Genomic DNA, 15709 nt, shown 5'->3' on the forward strand with positions numbered 1-15709 from the left:
GCTTATATTTTATCTATATTATCTCTTATTGCAATTATATTGGTGTAAGCATGTACAAGGTTATATTTATTGCATGAGATTTAAATGCACCAAAGAAAATCACCTGTGTGGCTCCAGCCTATCCTCGGTTCCAAATATTGGAATATTTTTAGCACATGTAAGAGAGACGTCATGAAGATCTGAAACTCAACTCATCTATGAAACTCAATCAGTAAGAGCAGCCTGGAGCTGTCCGGAGCTGCAGCCATTGAGACGTGTTCCCATCAGGGTGATGATTCCACCAATTCAGAACGTCTGGGCTGCGTCTGTAGGTTCTATAGTGTGGCCGTTGTAACTGGACAGATTCCCAACTCACACTCAGTGATCTCATGCTGTGACTTTTCTAGTTTACAATTGGTTTTCTGTTACACATGGCATCTGCTTTTCTATGGCAAGCAATAAATGAGCAGATGGAGTAGGATTTATTTCACTGTGACACACAATGTTTTTTTTGGGGGGAATTAGTTTGAAAATTCCAAACTATTCGCTATTAAACAAATCAGAGCTCTGTCTCAGTGTAGTATATATTCTGTATTTAATCCATAGTCAAGGTGCTACATAGCAAACCCTTTACTACTTCTATTAGAAGCAGAGATGTGTACTAATATTTGTACACACTTGTGTCCCACCACAAGCGTGTACATCAAAGAGAATATTTTGGCCGGCCTACAAGTATGTCTTACAAATGATTGTGTATTAGGAGTTGGTAAGACAGGGCCTCTGTAGGCTTTAGAATTAGTGGTGAAAGTGACAAAGACACAAATGATTTAAAGGTCACACTTTGGGTGACCCGCACTTTGCAGCCTCCTAGTGTAACTCACACTTGTCCTGCGGTTAAAGCTATGACTGCCACACATCATTAGTCTTGTAAGAGCTGACTCCTCTTACAAAGGAGATTCCTGGGCACTGCGGGAAGTCTCTAATTATAGGTCAGACACGTCCTACTGTCTGTGACCGGTGATGAGAGATAAATGTGTTTTGCCTGTGTGTGTTAGTCAAGCCAATCAGGTGTCACTGTCATATAAGTTTATGCAAGGGATTAAGATGTTAATAAAAATAGATTAAGGTATCAGTCAATAGAAACAGTACATTGTGGAGGCATTGCCTCTGTATTGTGAGAAGAGGTTGGTGTTCTCATAGTCTCTGTATTATAGGAAGAGGTAGGTGTTCTCATAGTCTCTGTATTATAGGAAGAGGTAGGTGCTCTCATAGTCTCTGTATTATGGGAAGAGGTAGGTGTTCTCATAGTCTCTGTATTATAGGAAGAGGTTGGTGTTCTCATAGTCTCTGTATTATAGGAAGAGGTAGGTGTTCTCATAGTCTCTGTATTATAGGAAGAGGTAGGTGCTCTCATAATCTCTGTATTATGGGAAGAGGTTGGTGTTCTCATACTCTCTGTATTATAGGAAGAGGTTGGTGTTCTCATAGTCTCTGTATTATAGGAAGAGGTAGGTGTTCTCATAGTCTCTGTATTATAGGAAGAGGTAGGTGCTCTCATAATCTCTGTATTATGGGAAGAGGTTGGTGTTCTCATACTCTCTGTATTATAGGAAGAGGTTGGTGTTCTCATAGTCTCTGTATTATAGGAAGAGGTAGGTGTTCTCATAGTCTCTGTATTATAGGAAGAGGTAGGTGTTCTCATAGTCTCTGTATTATGGGAAGAGGTAGGTGTTCTCATAGTCTCTGTATTATGGGAAGAGGTAGGTGTTCTCATAGTCTCTGTATTATGGGAAGAGGTAGGTGTTCTCATAGTCTCTGTATTATAGGAAGAGGTAGGTGTTCTCATAGCCTCTGTATTATGGGAAGAGGTAGGTGTTCTCATAGTCTCTGTATTATGGGAAGAGGTTGGTGTTCTCATAGTCTCTGTATTATGGGAAGAGGTAGGTGTTCTCATAGTCTCTGTATTATAGGAAGAGGTAGGTGTTCTCATAGTCTCTGTATTATGGGAAGAGGTAGGTGTTCTCATAGTCTCTGTATTATGGGAAGAGGTAGGTGTTCTCATACTCTCTGTATTATGGGAAGAGGTTGGTGTTCTCATAGTCTCTGTATTATAGGAAGAGGTAGGTGTTCTCATAGTCTCTGTATTATGGGAAGAGGTAGGTGTTCTCATAGCCTCTGTATTATGGGAAGAGGTAGGTGTTCTCATAGTCTCTGTATTATGGGAAGAGGTTGGTGTTCTCATAGTCTCTGTATTATGGGAAGAGGTAGGTGCTCTCATAGTCTCTGTATTATGGGAAGAGGTTGGTGCTCTCATAATCTCTGTATTATGGGAAGAGGTAGGTGTTCTCATAGTCCCTGTATTATGGGAAGAGGTAGGTGTTCTCATAGTGTCTGTATTATGGGAAGAGGTAGGTTTTCTCATAGTGTCTGTATTATGGGAAGAGGTTGGTGTTCTCATAGTCTCTGTATTATGGGAAGAGGTAGGTGTTCTCATAGTCTGTGTATTATAGGAAGAGGTAGGTGTTCTCATAGTCTGTGTATTATAGGAAGAGGTAGGTGTTCTCATAGTCTCTGTATTATGGGAAGAGGTTGGTGTTCTCATAGTCTCTGTATTATGGGAAGAGGTAGGTGTTCTCATAGTCTCTGTATTATGGGAAGAGGTAGGTGTTCTCATAGTCTCGGTATTATGAGAGGTAGGTGTTCTCATAGTCTCTGTATTATGGGAAGAGGTAGGTGCTCTCATAGCCTCTGTATTATAGAAAAAAGAGGTAGGTGTTCTCATAGTCTCTGTATTATAGGAAGAGGTAGGTGCTCTCATAGTCTCTGTATTATGGGAAGAGGTAGGTGTTCTCATAGCCTCTGTATTATGGGAAGAGGTAGGTGTTCTCATAGTCTCGGTATTATGGGAAGAGGTAGGTGTTCTCATAGTCTCTGTATTATGGGAAGAGGTTGGTGTTCTATAGTCTCTGTATTATGGGAAGAGGTAGGTGCTCTCATAATCTCTGTATTATGGGAAGAGGTAGGTGTTCTCATAGTCTCTGTATTATGGGAAGAGGTAAGTGTTCTCCTAGTCTCGGTATTATGGGAAGAGGTAAGTGTTCTCATAGTCTCTGTATTATGGGAAGAGGTTGGTGCTCTCATAATCTCTGTATTATGGGAAGAGGTTGGTGTTCTCCTAGTCTCTGTATTATGGGAAGAGGTTGGTGCTCTCATAGTCCCTGTATTATGGGAAGAGGTAGGTGTTCTCATAGTGTCTGTATTATGGGAAGAGGTAGGTGCTCTCATAGTCCCTGTATTATGGGAAGAGGTAGGTGTTCTCATAGTGTCTGTATTATGGGAAGAGGTAGGTGATCTCATAGTCTCTGTATTATGGGAAGAGGTAGGTGTTCTCATAGTCTCTGTATTATGGGAAGAGGTTGGTGTTCTCATAGTCTCTGTATTATAGGAAGAGGTAGGTGTTCTCATAGTCTCTGTATTATGGGAAGAGGTAGGTGTTCTCATAGCCTCTGTATTATGGGAAGAGGTAGGTGTTCTCATAGTCTCTGTATTATGGGAAGAGGTTGGTGTTCTCATAGTCTCTGTATTATGGGAAGAGGTAGGTGCTCTCATAGTCTCTGTATTATGGGAAGAGGTTGGTGCTCTTATAATCTCTGTATTATGGGAAGAGGTAGGTTTTCTCATAGTCCCTGTATTATGGGAAGAGATAGGTGTTCTCATAGTGTCTGTATTATGGGAAGAGGTAGGTTTTCTCATAGTGTCTGTATTATGGGAAGAGGTTGGTGTTCTCATAGTCTCTGTATTATGGGAAGAGGTAGGTGTTCTCATAGTCTGTGTATTATAGGAAGAGGTAGGTGTTCTCATAGTCTCTGTATTATAGGAAGAGGTTGGTGTTCTCATAGTCTCTGTATTATGGGAAGAGGTAGGTGCTCTCATAGCCTCTGTATTATGGGAAGAGGTAGGTGTTCTCATAGTCTCGGTATTATGGGAAGAGGTAGGTGTTCTCATAGTCTCTGTATTATGGGAAGAGGTAGGTGCTCTCATAGCCTCTGTATTATAGAAAAAAGAGGTAGGTGTTCTCATAGTCTCTGTATTATAGGAAGAGGTAGGTGCTCTCATAGTCTCTGTATTATGGGAAGAGGTAGGTGTTCTCATAGCCTCTGTATTATGGGAAGAGGTAGGTGTTCTCATAGTCTCGGTATTATGGGAAGAGGTAGGTGTTCTCATAGTCTCTGTATTATGGGAAGAGGTTGGTGTTCTCATAGTCTCTGTATTATGGTAAGAGGTAGGTGCTCTCATAGTCTCTGTATTATGGGAAGAGGTAGGTGTTCTCATAGTCTCTGTATTATGGGAAGAGGTAAGTGTTCTCCTAGTCTCGGTATTATGGGAAGAGGTAAGTGTTCTCACAGTCTCTGTATTATGGGAAGAGGTTGGTGTTCTCATAGTCTCTGTATTATGGGAAGAGGTTGGTGCTCTCATAATCTCTGTATTATGGGAAGAGGTTGGTGTTCTCCTAGTCTCTGTATTATGGGAAGAGGTTGGTGCTCTCATAGTCCCTGTATTATGGGAAGAGGTAGGTGTTCTCATAGTGTCTGTATTATGGGAAGAGGTAGGTGTTCTCATAGTCTCTGTATTATGGGAAGAGGTAGGTGTTCTCATAGTCTCTGTATTATAGGAAGAGGTAGGTGTTCTCATAGTCTCTGTATTATAGGAAGAGGTAGGTGTTCTCATAGTCTCTGTATTATAGGAAGAGGTAGGTGTTCTCATTGTGTCTGTATTATGGGAAGAGGTAGGTGTTTTCATTGTGTCTGTATTATGGGAAGAGGTAGGTGATCTCATAGTCTGTGTATTATGGGAAGAGGTTGGTGTTCTCATAGTCCCTGTATTATAGGAAGAGGTAGGTGTTCTCATAGTCTCTGTATTATGGGAAGAGGTAGGTGTTCTCATAGTCTCTGTATTATGGGAAGAGGTAGGTGTTCTCATTGTGTCTGTATTATGGGAAGAGGTTGGTGTTCTCATAGTCCCTGTATTATAGGAAGAGGTAGGTGTGCTCACAGTCTCTGTGTTGTAGGAAGAGGTAGGTGTTCTCATAGTCTCTGTATTATGGGAAGAGGTAGGTGCTCTCATAATCTCTGTATTATGGGAAGAGGTAGGTGTTCTCATAGTCTTTGTATTATGGGAAGAGGTAGGTGCTCTCATAATCTCTGTATTATGGGAAGAGGTAGGTGTTCTCATAGTCTCTGTATTATGGGAAGAGGTAGGTGTTCTCATAGTATCCTTCTCTTACATTTTCAGGTCATCTCCTCCCATCCAGTCATTACCAGAGGGTCATCATGTCTCAGAAGAAGATGTCCTCTAAGACCTCGTCTTCCAAGAAGAAGTCTCTGGGCTCACAAGCCGCAGCCGGCAGCTATTACACCGACTCTCTGGGGTTCATGGCCATGGACAGCAATGTGCCTGGTCTGTCCTCGGTCATCCTTCAGAAGCTGAACCTGAAGAGCCAAGAGGAGTACAGGTACCTCCTGAGTCCACCTTCGTAAATCATCAGCTAATCTTTATTAGTCTTCTCATGTGTCTTTTTCTACTCACCTCTCACATTTGTACACTCACATCTTTACTTCCTGTTTTTATTCTCTGTTATTATATCTTATATAACACAAAGTGCTTCTTCACTCCGCCAACCTTTTGAAATCATTTCTGCTTTATCCCTCACCATCCCCTGGCATTTTAAGTTTCCCTGTCTCTCCCGGGTCCCCCCCAGGTCTGCTCTCGGTGGTAACAGTCTCACTTCAAACTTTGGCATCCGGACATATCATGAGATGTTTCAAAAGATGGAAGACACCTATAAATTCTGTGCTCAGTGCAAGAAGCTCCCGTCCTGCCTTTCAGACCCCCGCGCCATGAGGCGTTGTAAAAGGTAGATGCAGACATAATTATGGCAACGTATTTAACGTTACGTGACAAATTAAGTGAGGTTCTAGTGTGTGAGATGTTTATTTGAATTGATAAAGTAGTAACTGTCAGAGATTCCTACCACTTATACAATTGCATGCTGGCTACACACGACATAATCCTGTTGTCTGCCTGAGTGCAGAATAAGAAGGTAGTTGTCCGGTTTATTGATATCCCCATCAATGTCCCTGTGTGTTCTTTCCCTCTAATACCAGCTAACTTAAAAAATGAGTCTAACTCTGTATTTGTCTAATGAGAATATTAACAGATAAATGTATAAATTATTCTTGATTCAGGGCTATACCTAGTTTCTGTGATGGTACCAGTAATTCTGCTTTCACTGCTTAGTACAGTTCCAATATTTGCTGACTCTTCCCCATTTTTTCCTTCCAGAGCACTCTTGTCTATCTAAGTGAGGCGGGATAATCCTTTCATGATATAATAGCTTGGGGGTGTGGCCTAATGTAATGGACATGTGTGGCATAATTTGGGGTATGATGTCATTAGGGGAAAACTTAAAAATATGTTGGTTTCACCCCACCCCCCCTGGGCTAGGCACAATTAGACACAGAACATTTTTTGAGCTTACAGTCCCTTAAAATAAATACATCCAAACTGTTTATAGAGGTATTACTTACAGCAGTCTGTAGAATATATAAACATCACTTGTGTATTATGTCTGTATCTTCTGTACACTATTTGGCGGCTTTTGTAACTACTTGCACTCTGCCCTCTCTCACCCCATGTCCGTACCTCCTCCCAGGTGTCAGAACGTTTATTACTGCAGTACCGAGTGTCACAGAGACAACTGGCCCTTACACAAGAAGTTCTGCAGGAAACTGAAACTTGCAGCCATCGACAGACTGCTGGAGTGGCTGGTATTTACAGGTAGTGATTGCTTGACACTTATCGTGCGTAAAAAGTAAAGTACATGTTGGATGTACAAAGTACGTTTGCGATTAGAACCACCCCAGTTTGATAGGAGCCTCATATCACTACTCTGTGCTCAAAAGAATATTTAGTGTAGTTAGAGGTGGTGCAGGTGCTATGTGGCTCACACTTTGGGGTAAGGGGGGGAGTCCAATGTGTATTAGTGTAATTATAAATGGACAGTCCATGCTGGTGCCGGAGGGCGTGGCCATGAGGGGGGACAGAGTGGCCCAGCTTGGCAGCCTTTACTAGTCCCCCGTTGACGTGTAGGATTGCAAGGCTGCCCCTCGATTGACTTCTCCGGAGTGTCAAACAGGAGCTGATAGTTTAAGCTTCCCACTCCCCGCAGTCATTTCAGATCGATGTTCAGGCACCCGGTCTAAGATCTACCTCTCTTTTCCCACCTAGCAAAGAAAGTAATTTTCTCAGCATTATGTCAGGTGTCTACATACTGATCTGATATTGAGCTGTTGGCTTCTGTTTGACAGCTGGAAGAAGTGAACCAAATTGAACTACATTACTAACAAAAGTTGGACTCTGGGCGACAAAGAGGACCCTAAGATATATTTTAGTTGCTAGATAAGAACCACTGGCATATACAATAGCTTCCCTGATCATGAAATAACAATTGTTGTAGTCTACAAATGCTCAAAAGTGTTCTAGGTCCTCGTAGTCCTTCTAATAGCCGATCACTGATTTTCCAAGGAGAGCGGTGTTCACTGATCATGCTGTGCTTTTCTTGTAGGAGACATTCCTTATACAACATGTCCATGGACTAAGTCCTTCACCGATATAAAGACATGGGAAGACTGGTTCTCTATGCAAGAGAATTTGGAGGAGAAACTAGATAATATAATGGCTGGACGTTATATGGGGATTCTTTGGTCCAATGCTGGAAAGCCTAAGCCAGAAACCAGTGAACTCAGAGAGTCTATCAAGCGCTTGACCACTGACTTTTTCAGTAGGCCAATGACCATTGGTTTTGCTATGAATGCATTCCATGTAGACCCTTACTCTGGACCGATCACTGTGCATGTGGTTGGGGCTTCTCACATAGAAACCTTAAGTATTAAGGCCACAGACTACGATGAGCTTGCTAAGATGTTCCCGGGAAACCAGGGTCTGGAGGTCGTCATGGTTGGACCTGAGGTCGTAGATGGTCCAGTAATGAGACCTCCTTTGACAGCATTTGGACCACGTGGGAAAGTGTATTTGAGCGGTTACAGAAGCCTGTACCATGTTTTCTGGGAGACACTGGTGGAGAACCATCGAGCAACAAGACCTGATCTTGTGGTGGGCTTCCATCCAGGTATTATGCTACGCAGCTAGATCTATCCATGTGTACGTCATGTTATGTCATCCACCAGAGCCAAGACATATTTTCTTTCACTCAGTGTGCCTGGAATTTGAAATACCAAGAAACACATCTCCGTTTATGGGTAATCCATAGTTAGCACAGGCCTTAAACATTCCACTACTAAAAGAACTGAAAAGCCAAGCATTCTCTAGCAAGAGTTATAGTTTAAGACACTGACAGAGGAGGCGGTAAGACTACAGATGGCCTCTCAGAGGATGAGCTCAGTGGTGCCAGGTTACCACTCCATGCTCGTCCTGCTCTAAGTAGGTAGTTGCAGCTTTATGGGGAGTTTGAAAAATCCTAAGTATTTACAGCCCTAGTAGAGGTTTAGCTGTGAATCTCCTACGAAACCTGTTTATCCCCCCTCTGCCCGCCAGGAACAGAAGCCTGAGATCTGGGTGCATCTAGAAAAAACCTGCACAAGCTCACAGTTTCCGTGAGCTGGACGCCAATAAAGCTCTTATACAGATATGAATGGACAGCTGTGGGTGCAACACTGGCTTAGGAGCCGAGATTAACGGCCCCACAGGACAGTAAATAACTAGAGATGGTTAAGTGAGGTCAGAGAACTGGTAGGATAAAGAGAGGACAGGTATTTGTGGAATGGGGAGAAGGAACACGTAGGATTTACTGTCGCTCTTGGGGAAAATATCAGTTGTTTTGAAGATCAGTTTTTGTATTATTATTATTATTATTTAAATTATTCTTTATTTTATATTACACAGTAAAGGTTGTAAGGAGGTGGTCCTAGTGTTAATGCAAGTAGTGCTTTGAGGTGGCACTTTTACTTTTTCCAAGATGCAAATTTATGTCAAGGACCACAGGCCACACACCCAATGCGTCTGTGCAAACGGACATCAGGTGACGTCTTACGATGCATGCGCCTGGGGCAAAAATCATCGCCATCATTTATATAGCGTCACTGATTCCGCAGCGCTGTACAGAGAACGCATTCACATCATTCCCTGCCCCATTGGAGCTTACAGTCTAAATTCCCTAACACATAGAAAGGCTAGGGTCAATTTTTGATAGCAGCCAATTAATCCACCAGTAGGTTTTTGGAATGTGGGAGGAAACCGGAGCACCCAGAGGAAACCCACGCAAACACAGGGAGAACAAACTCCACACAGATAAGGCCATGGTTGGGAATTGAACTCATGACCCCAGTGCTGTGAGGCAGAAGTGCTAACCCCTGAGCCACCGTGCTGCCCACTACACCACTGTGCCAGAAGTCAGTTTATCTGCGCAAACAAATATGCTCTGCGCCTCTGCATTTTTTTTAAGGTTTGTAAATGACCCAACTAAGAAAATAATTTTGACAACATCAATATATATATAATAATCCTATAGGGTGGTGCCAATATATCAAAGGGGAGGAGCAACATTATGTTATTCAAATAAGATGATATAGTTAGCATGGCCCAAAGGGCGGCCGTGAAAGAGCAGCCCTGCGAGGAACATTTCTAAATACCGGTGCACAGAAAAAGATACTATAACAGGAGGAAAACAATAAACAAGCCATTTTCTGGTTGATATATGGCATACATCACCCTTTTTCTTATGCACCAGTTTTAATACATGTCCTCTCATTGCCCATGCAATGCAATTAGTACATGTGCATCTCCCCTATTACTGCGATGAGGTACAGACACTGTGAACCGTAATCTCCACTAATCCCCTCAAGATTAACAGTGAGTTCTCAGCTGTATATTTAAACGCCCGGAACCCCCCCCCCCCTATCGAATGTCACATGGGATCTCCATAATTATTCCTATCTGGAGGGCTACGTAGTATGAATTTATGTGTTTGTGCTTCAATCCACATTTTTATAACACTGTGTAAATAGCCAGAATATAATTTAGCCCACAGCAACCAATCAGATCTCGGCTTTCAACAATCAAACGTGAACGAGACTGATCAGCTGACTGGTTGCTATGGGTTACAGAACATTTATGCTGATAGCAAAACAGACTTTATCTCTTACAGTATAGTGTTATAAAATAGTTCATATAAAACCCCAGCTTGTACTAATGAAATGAACGTTATGAACATCTCAGGCACTGAAAACGTCTTGATTATTGATCTTGTAGCGTGTTAATTTACAGGCCCCCATTGGGTGTCTATTGCCACCATGGGTAAATGTCTCGCCTAAGGCTAGGCAACCTGTATCTTTTGTGGAACTATAAGTCTCAGCAAGCTTTTCTATCCAAACGCTGGCAGGCTATGCTGGGACTGGTAGTCTAGCTTTGCTTTACCGCTATATCCCTATAATCTTCCTATCTTGTGCCCTCTGCTCTCTATCTACCGGGGCGTAGTCTATACAAAAAAATTATTACAGGAAAAATTGATTAAAAGTGACTAATCCTGAAGGGAAAGAAATATTTGGCAGAAAACATTGTTTGAATTTCAAAATCCACACAAAAACTTTTTAGACGACTTTCGGTCAGTAAGTCGCCTTAATATTATTAATAACGAATTTGATGTCCATGCCGGACAGTCTATCTAGCGAGAAAAATTCCAGAGTCCATTAGCGCATACTTGCCAACTCTCCCAGAATGTCCGGGGGACTCACCGAAATCCGTGTCGGTCTCCCGGATCCGGCAAATAGCTGTCCAAAATAATGCGATTTGCGGTGAATCGAGTAATTTTGGACCAGCCCCCCGCATCAAACCATCATTTCCGACGTGCGGGGCCAAAATGATGCGATTGACCACGCCCCGCCCCCTCCCGCCCAATAGTCATGCCCCCTGTCTGGGTGAGCAAAGATTTTAGTAGAAATCATTTTATAGAGTAGTCCCCTATAACACGCAGTGCGTGGCTGACAGGTAAATAAAAGAGAGTCTTACTAAGAGTGGGACACCCAGTACTGGTGACGCATCAATGCAGCCCTGAGTGATATTGATATTATACCAAATGCATCTTTCATCTCATTCCTTTTTTTCCCCCATTTTCAGGATTCCACGCCTCTCAGGGTCTCACCGAGGGCTGGCTCCCCACTCTGCTCCTGCTTCGTGATTATAATATCCCCTCACTATTCACCATGTATAGGTACGTAACAGGATTAAATGTGTTAAAATAATTCATAAAAGTAATGTTAAAAGTTGGCGTGGCTAAAGTTACCTCCAGATTTAACAACAAAACTATTGAATCTGAAGTAAAGTTGATCTTTTATTAGAAATAAGTGACTTACAAGGGCAGATAACAATAGTTCACATATGTTTCTTTGCAGCCTTTACAAATTTGACATTTATTTATTTACTATATTAAACTATTTCTTTCTGGTTTTGACACTGTGTATTATACACTAACCAAAGTGTTTTCTTTGCCCTGACAGCGAGCAGGAACTAAAATATTCGCTGCAGATCCTGGCAGAGCTGGACACTCGGGTTTTGGGGTCCGGCCTATTACCCTTCTGTTCCCAGAAGCCGGAACAGGTTCAGTCAGATCCCAACAAGCCCCCCGTGAGCAGCAACGCTTACTACCTGCTGTTCAAGGGCGCCACATGGGTGGATTCAGAGACGGACATGGGCGCGCTGGAGGAACAGGAGCAACACTGAGGACCTGTTTGGACTCTCCACGCGTGTGCGTGTACAGAAGTGCACTCTGGTCACGTGTTCCTTCTGTCAAGTGTTATCACTAAAGATTGCACTGCATAACTTGCATAACAACCACACGCCGCGCCCCATCTATCTGCTACTCATGCCCAGGGCCGTAACTTAAAATTTTAGCGCCTGGAGTCGAGAAGGAAAACTGCCACCCCCTCAGCCCTCAATGTTAACCAAATGAACAATGAACTAAATTACTCATAAACTGCACCCCCTTTCAGCGCTGCGCCCTGGGCGGTCGTCCCTCTCACACAGCCCTGGTTACGGTCCATTCCATAATTAGTTGTCAAGTCATTGTCTGGCAATAGTGCTCAATGTCAAGCAGCAGCTGCAAGGGCAAACAAAGTATTGGCATGCATAAAAAGGGGCATAGATGCAAGGGAAGACAGTGTAATTTTGCCACCGTATAAATCGTTGGTAAGACCTCATCTTGAATATGCAGTACAGTTCTGAGCACCACTCTATAAAAAAGATAATTTGGAACTAGAAAGGGTTCAGAGAAGGGTGACAAAATTGATAAAGGGTATGGAGTCATTAAGTTATGAGGAAAGGTTAGCCAGTGTAGGCATGTTTACTTTAGAAAAGAGGCGTCTAAGGGGAGATATGATTACTATGTACAAACACATTAAGGGTCAATACAGAGAACTTTCATGGGAACTTTTTACCCCAAGGACTGCACACAGGACACGTGGCCATCCCCTAAGGTTAGAGGAGAGGAAATTTCACAACCAGCAAAGGAAGGGGTTCTTTACAGTAAGGGCAGTCAAGATATGGAATTCATTGCCAGGGAAGGTTGTGATTGCAGATTCAATAGATATTTTTAAGAAAGGGTTAGACAAATTTTTAACGGAAAAGTGTATCCAGGGATACGACCGATAATTAAAATGAAGGATTGTAGTTTATATAGGGTAAAAATAGGACTGCAATTTTGGGTCTGGGGGGATGGCGGAAATGCCACTAAACTCCTGTATATAATATTTGTAGACAGTGAAATTCTGGTGTTATCATTTGTAATCTGTGATCCCTGGAGTCATCACTTCAGGGCTTATTAGGAAATATTGTATATTATAAGGTATAATGCATCAAGCTGCTTTAAGTTATTACAAATATTAGAAGTCACCTCAGATTTCTGTGAGCTGTATAAAAGCAGCTGACCTACAGTCAGCCAGGTTAACCTTTGGATGCTCCAGATGTGGTGAAACTATAAGTCCTAGCATGCTCTGCCAATCAGCTGGCTATCTACTGGCAAAGCATGCTGGGACTTGTAGTTTCACAATACCTGGAAAACCACAGATTGCCCAGTACTGAGCCACAGCCGTGTGCTCTTATATGGCCACGGAACCCCTCGGTGACTTCTAATATCCATGTACTGTACAGTAGGGGGCACATTACTCCATACATGGTTATTGTGTAATAGACATTACACTGCGTTGAGAGTGATCACTGACTATATTCTTTTGTTAGAGGGAAAGTTCTGGGACTTTAATAAAAGTTATTTTTTTCCTTTCATCTCCATTCACCCCCTTGAGCAATATCTTCCTTTTCAGTTTGTTTTCAACATGGAACTGTGTCCCTGGGAAATACGTCATACATGCCAACTCTCCCGGAAAGTCCGGGAGACTCCCGAAATTCGGGTCAGTCTCCCGGGCAAGCTGGCATTTCTCCCGCACCCCAATCTCAAGGAGAATCGCGATTCTCGGTGAATCATGCCATTTTGGAGGGCGGGAGGGGCGGGATGAGGCCAATCGCGTCATTTTGGCCCCGCCCCCAGCGACACAAATTACGTTTCCGCAGGGGCGGGGCCAAAATGACGCAATTGACCTTGTCCCGCCCCCTCCCGCCCTCCAGTCACGCCCCCGCTCCCGGAAACGGTAAGTATGAAATACTTTTATATTCAGATGCACGGTACCCGGGCAGTGATGGACAGACAATGTCATGTGACTGCATAGCGAGTCAACGCGACCCACAGGGCAGCCTTCACCTAAGAACAGGGAGTTAGATAACAGGGAGTAGCTAGAACTGTCCCTGTTTGGCAGAGCTAGATTAAAACAGACTACGCAAGGCTCAGGACTGCACTTAGTTCACGCTTGATCCGCCCTGGTTATTCTTTGCTGTGTATATTTGACAATGGGTTTGGAGGGCCCACTAGGGAAACCAGGGGGGAGGTGGCCAACATGCTGATGGGGTGTGGCCGGATTGCAGAGGGCGTGGCTAATAATTCATACTTGCCAACCTTTCGAAAGTGAATTCTGGGAGATCCCAGACAGGGGGTTTTATTTTGGCCCCACCCCCGCGACAAAAACGTCATTTTGTTACGGGGGCGAGCCAAAATGACATGATTCACAGCGAATTGCGTCATTTTAGCAAGTAAATTCCAGTATGCGGGATACTTGCCTGCTCTCCTGGGAGACCTACCCAGATCTCAGGAGTCTCCCGGATCTTCCGGGAGAGTTGGCAAGTATGTAATAATTATTTACTCTACCCTCCAACCACTTTGCCTGTGTGTTCCTAGATTAGGCCATACCTCCCAGCTGTCCCGATTTCAGCGGAGCAGTCCCAATTTTAGGGCTCTGTCCCGCCCAGGGGCATGTATATAATGGGCAGTCTAGCACTTTACAGCACCAGGCAGTCCTCTAGGGGGCGTGACCACATCCCCTGGTGGTGTGGCCACACCTGCTTTTGTCATGGCCACGCCCCTTGTCCCGCTGGTGGGGTCAGGCATGTTGGGAGGTTTGATTTAGGGGAGTGGGGCTCATCAGGGATTTTCCAGTATCCCAGTGGGCCAGTCCGACACTTTCCGTACACTGGTGCAATTCTTACCTACATGACAGGAATTATGTAAACATTATTACGCTGCTGTTTCCCCTTCTTTAACTACTGTATACAAGACCTGAGTTCATAAAGTGTAATTGTCCTTTCATAACAGAACTGGGAGAAAGACTACAGACAGGCTGTGACGAGACCAGACATTGCACTCAGTAACATCTTAGACTATTGTGGCCCTTTGTGAGTAATGCAGAACCGCATGACGGGCCCTGCAGATATAGACAAGGGTGCAGAATTTTCCACTGCGCCTAAATTTTCCAAATCTTTATTTTTTTATGGCACTATACAAGAAACAGACAGAACAATGAAAACAAAGCAATGTCGCAATTAATTAAAAAAAACAAAAAAAACCCAAAACTTTAAGTTTAAAAATCAATACTTCTTCACAATTTTTTCATTATACATGCCAACAGTATATACAAATTATTTTACTGCTCACACAAAAAAAAGTCTACAAAATAATTTTTTATACAAAACTTATTATAATTATTATAATAATTTGTCCGTAGTTAATTCCGTGCAGTGCCTCAATTGTCCACTAGATGGCATCATAAATGAGGACATGTCAGCCTACAGTCTCTGAGGCTGCTTCATCTAAACGATCATTAACCATATTTGCTATAAGCATGGAGCGTGTTTTCCATTCATCTCCGCAGCCAGCAGTGCACAGAACATTTCCTAATTATTTATTACATCACTGTGAGCCACTGGCTCTCTCAGGACTCTCAGTAATGTCTTTTCTCCTTAATTTGCACACTGGGTTTAATGACAGAGGCGGCACAAACTGCTTTTATCAAGACACAACCAGGAATGTGTGAGTCCATGGGGGGCTATGTATTTACAAAATCTAAAAAACTACAGTAGGGGAATTATTTACTTTGCAGGTAATGTACTAAAACAGCCTCTGGGAAGGAACTCTGTGGTCACAGCGCACTTTAAACTGGATAGATAAATGTAGATGCGGGATGCAAAACATTGTTTTCTTTCTAGCAATCTATATCCAAGACAATATTTCCCAGATACTCCAAATATAAAGGTGCATCTGATCCAAGAAAGAATTAGG

The 15709-nt window shown here is 43.0% G+C and overlaps 1 protein-coding gene across 2 annotated transcripts in view; it reads left to right on the plus strand.

Moving 5' to 3' along the window:
- The window catches only part of MSS51 (MSS51 mitochondrial translational activator), an 18634-nt gene extending 2925 nt beyond the window's left edge, over positions 1-15709 (plus strand). The window contains exons 2-8 of one of the 2 annotated variants that reach the window (XR_012678174.1): positions 5272-5491; positions 5738-5893; positions 6692-6816; positions 7604-8167; positions 11170-11263; positions 11550-13027; positions 15303-15709. Coding sequence is in view for 1 of the 2 variants with exons in the window: in XM_075179134.1 (XP_075035235.1) it covers positions 5310-5491; positions 5738-5893; positions 6692-6816; positions 7604-8167; positions 11170-11263; positions 11550-11772 (1344 nt within the window). In the remaining variant the exon portion in view is untranslated. Of the gene's footprint in view, positions 1-5271; positions 5492-5737; positions 5894-6691; positions 6817-7603; positions 8168-11169; positions 11264-11549; positions 13296-15302 lie in introns of those variants that run through there. The other variant, XM_075179134.1, reaches the window with a different exon arrangement.

The sequence above is a fragment of the Mixophyes fleayi genome, chromosome 7 (genome assembly GCF_038048845.1).
Source record: "Mixophyes fleayi isolate aMixFle1 chromosome 7, aMixFle1.hap1, whole genome shotgun sequence".
Lineage (NCBI taxonomy): Eukaryota > Metazoa > Chordata > Amphibia > Anura > Limnodynastidae > Mixophyes > Mixophyes fleayi.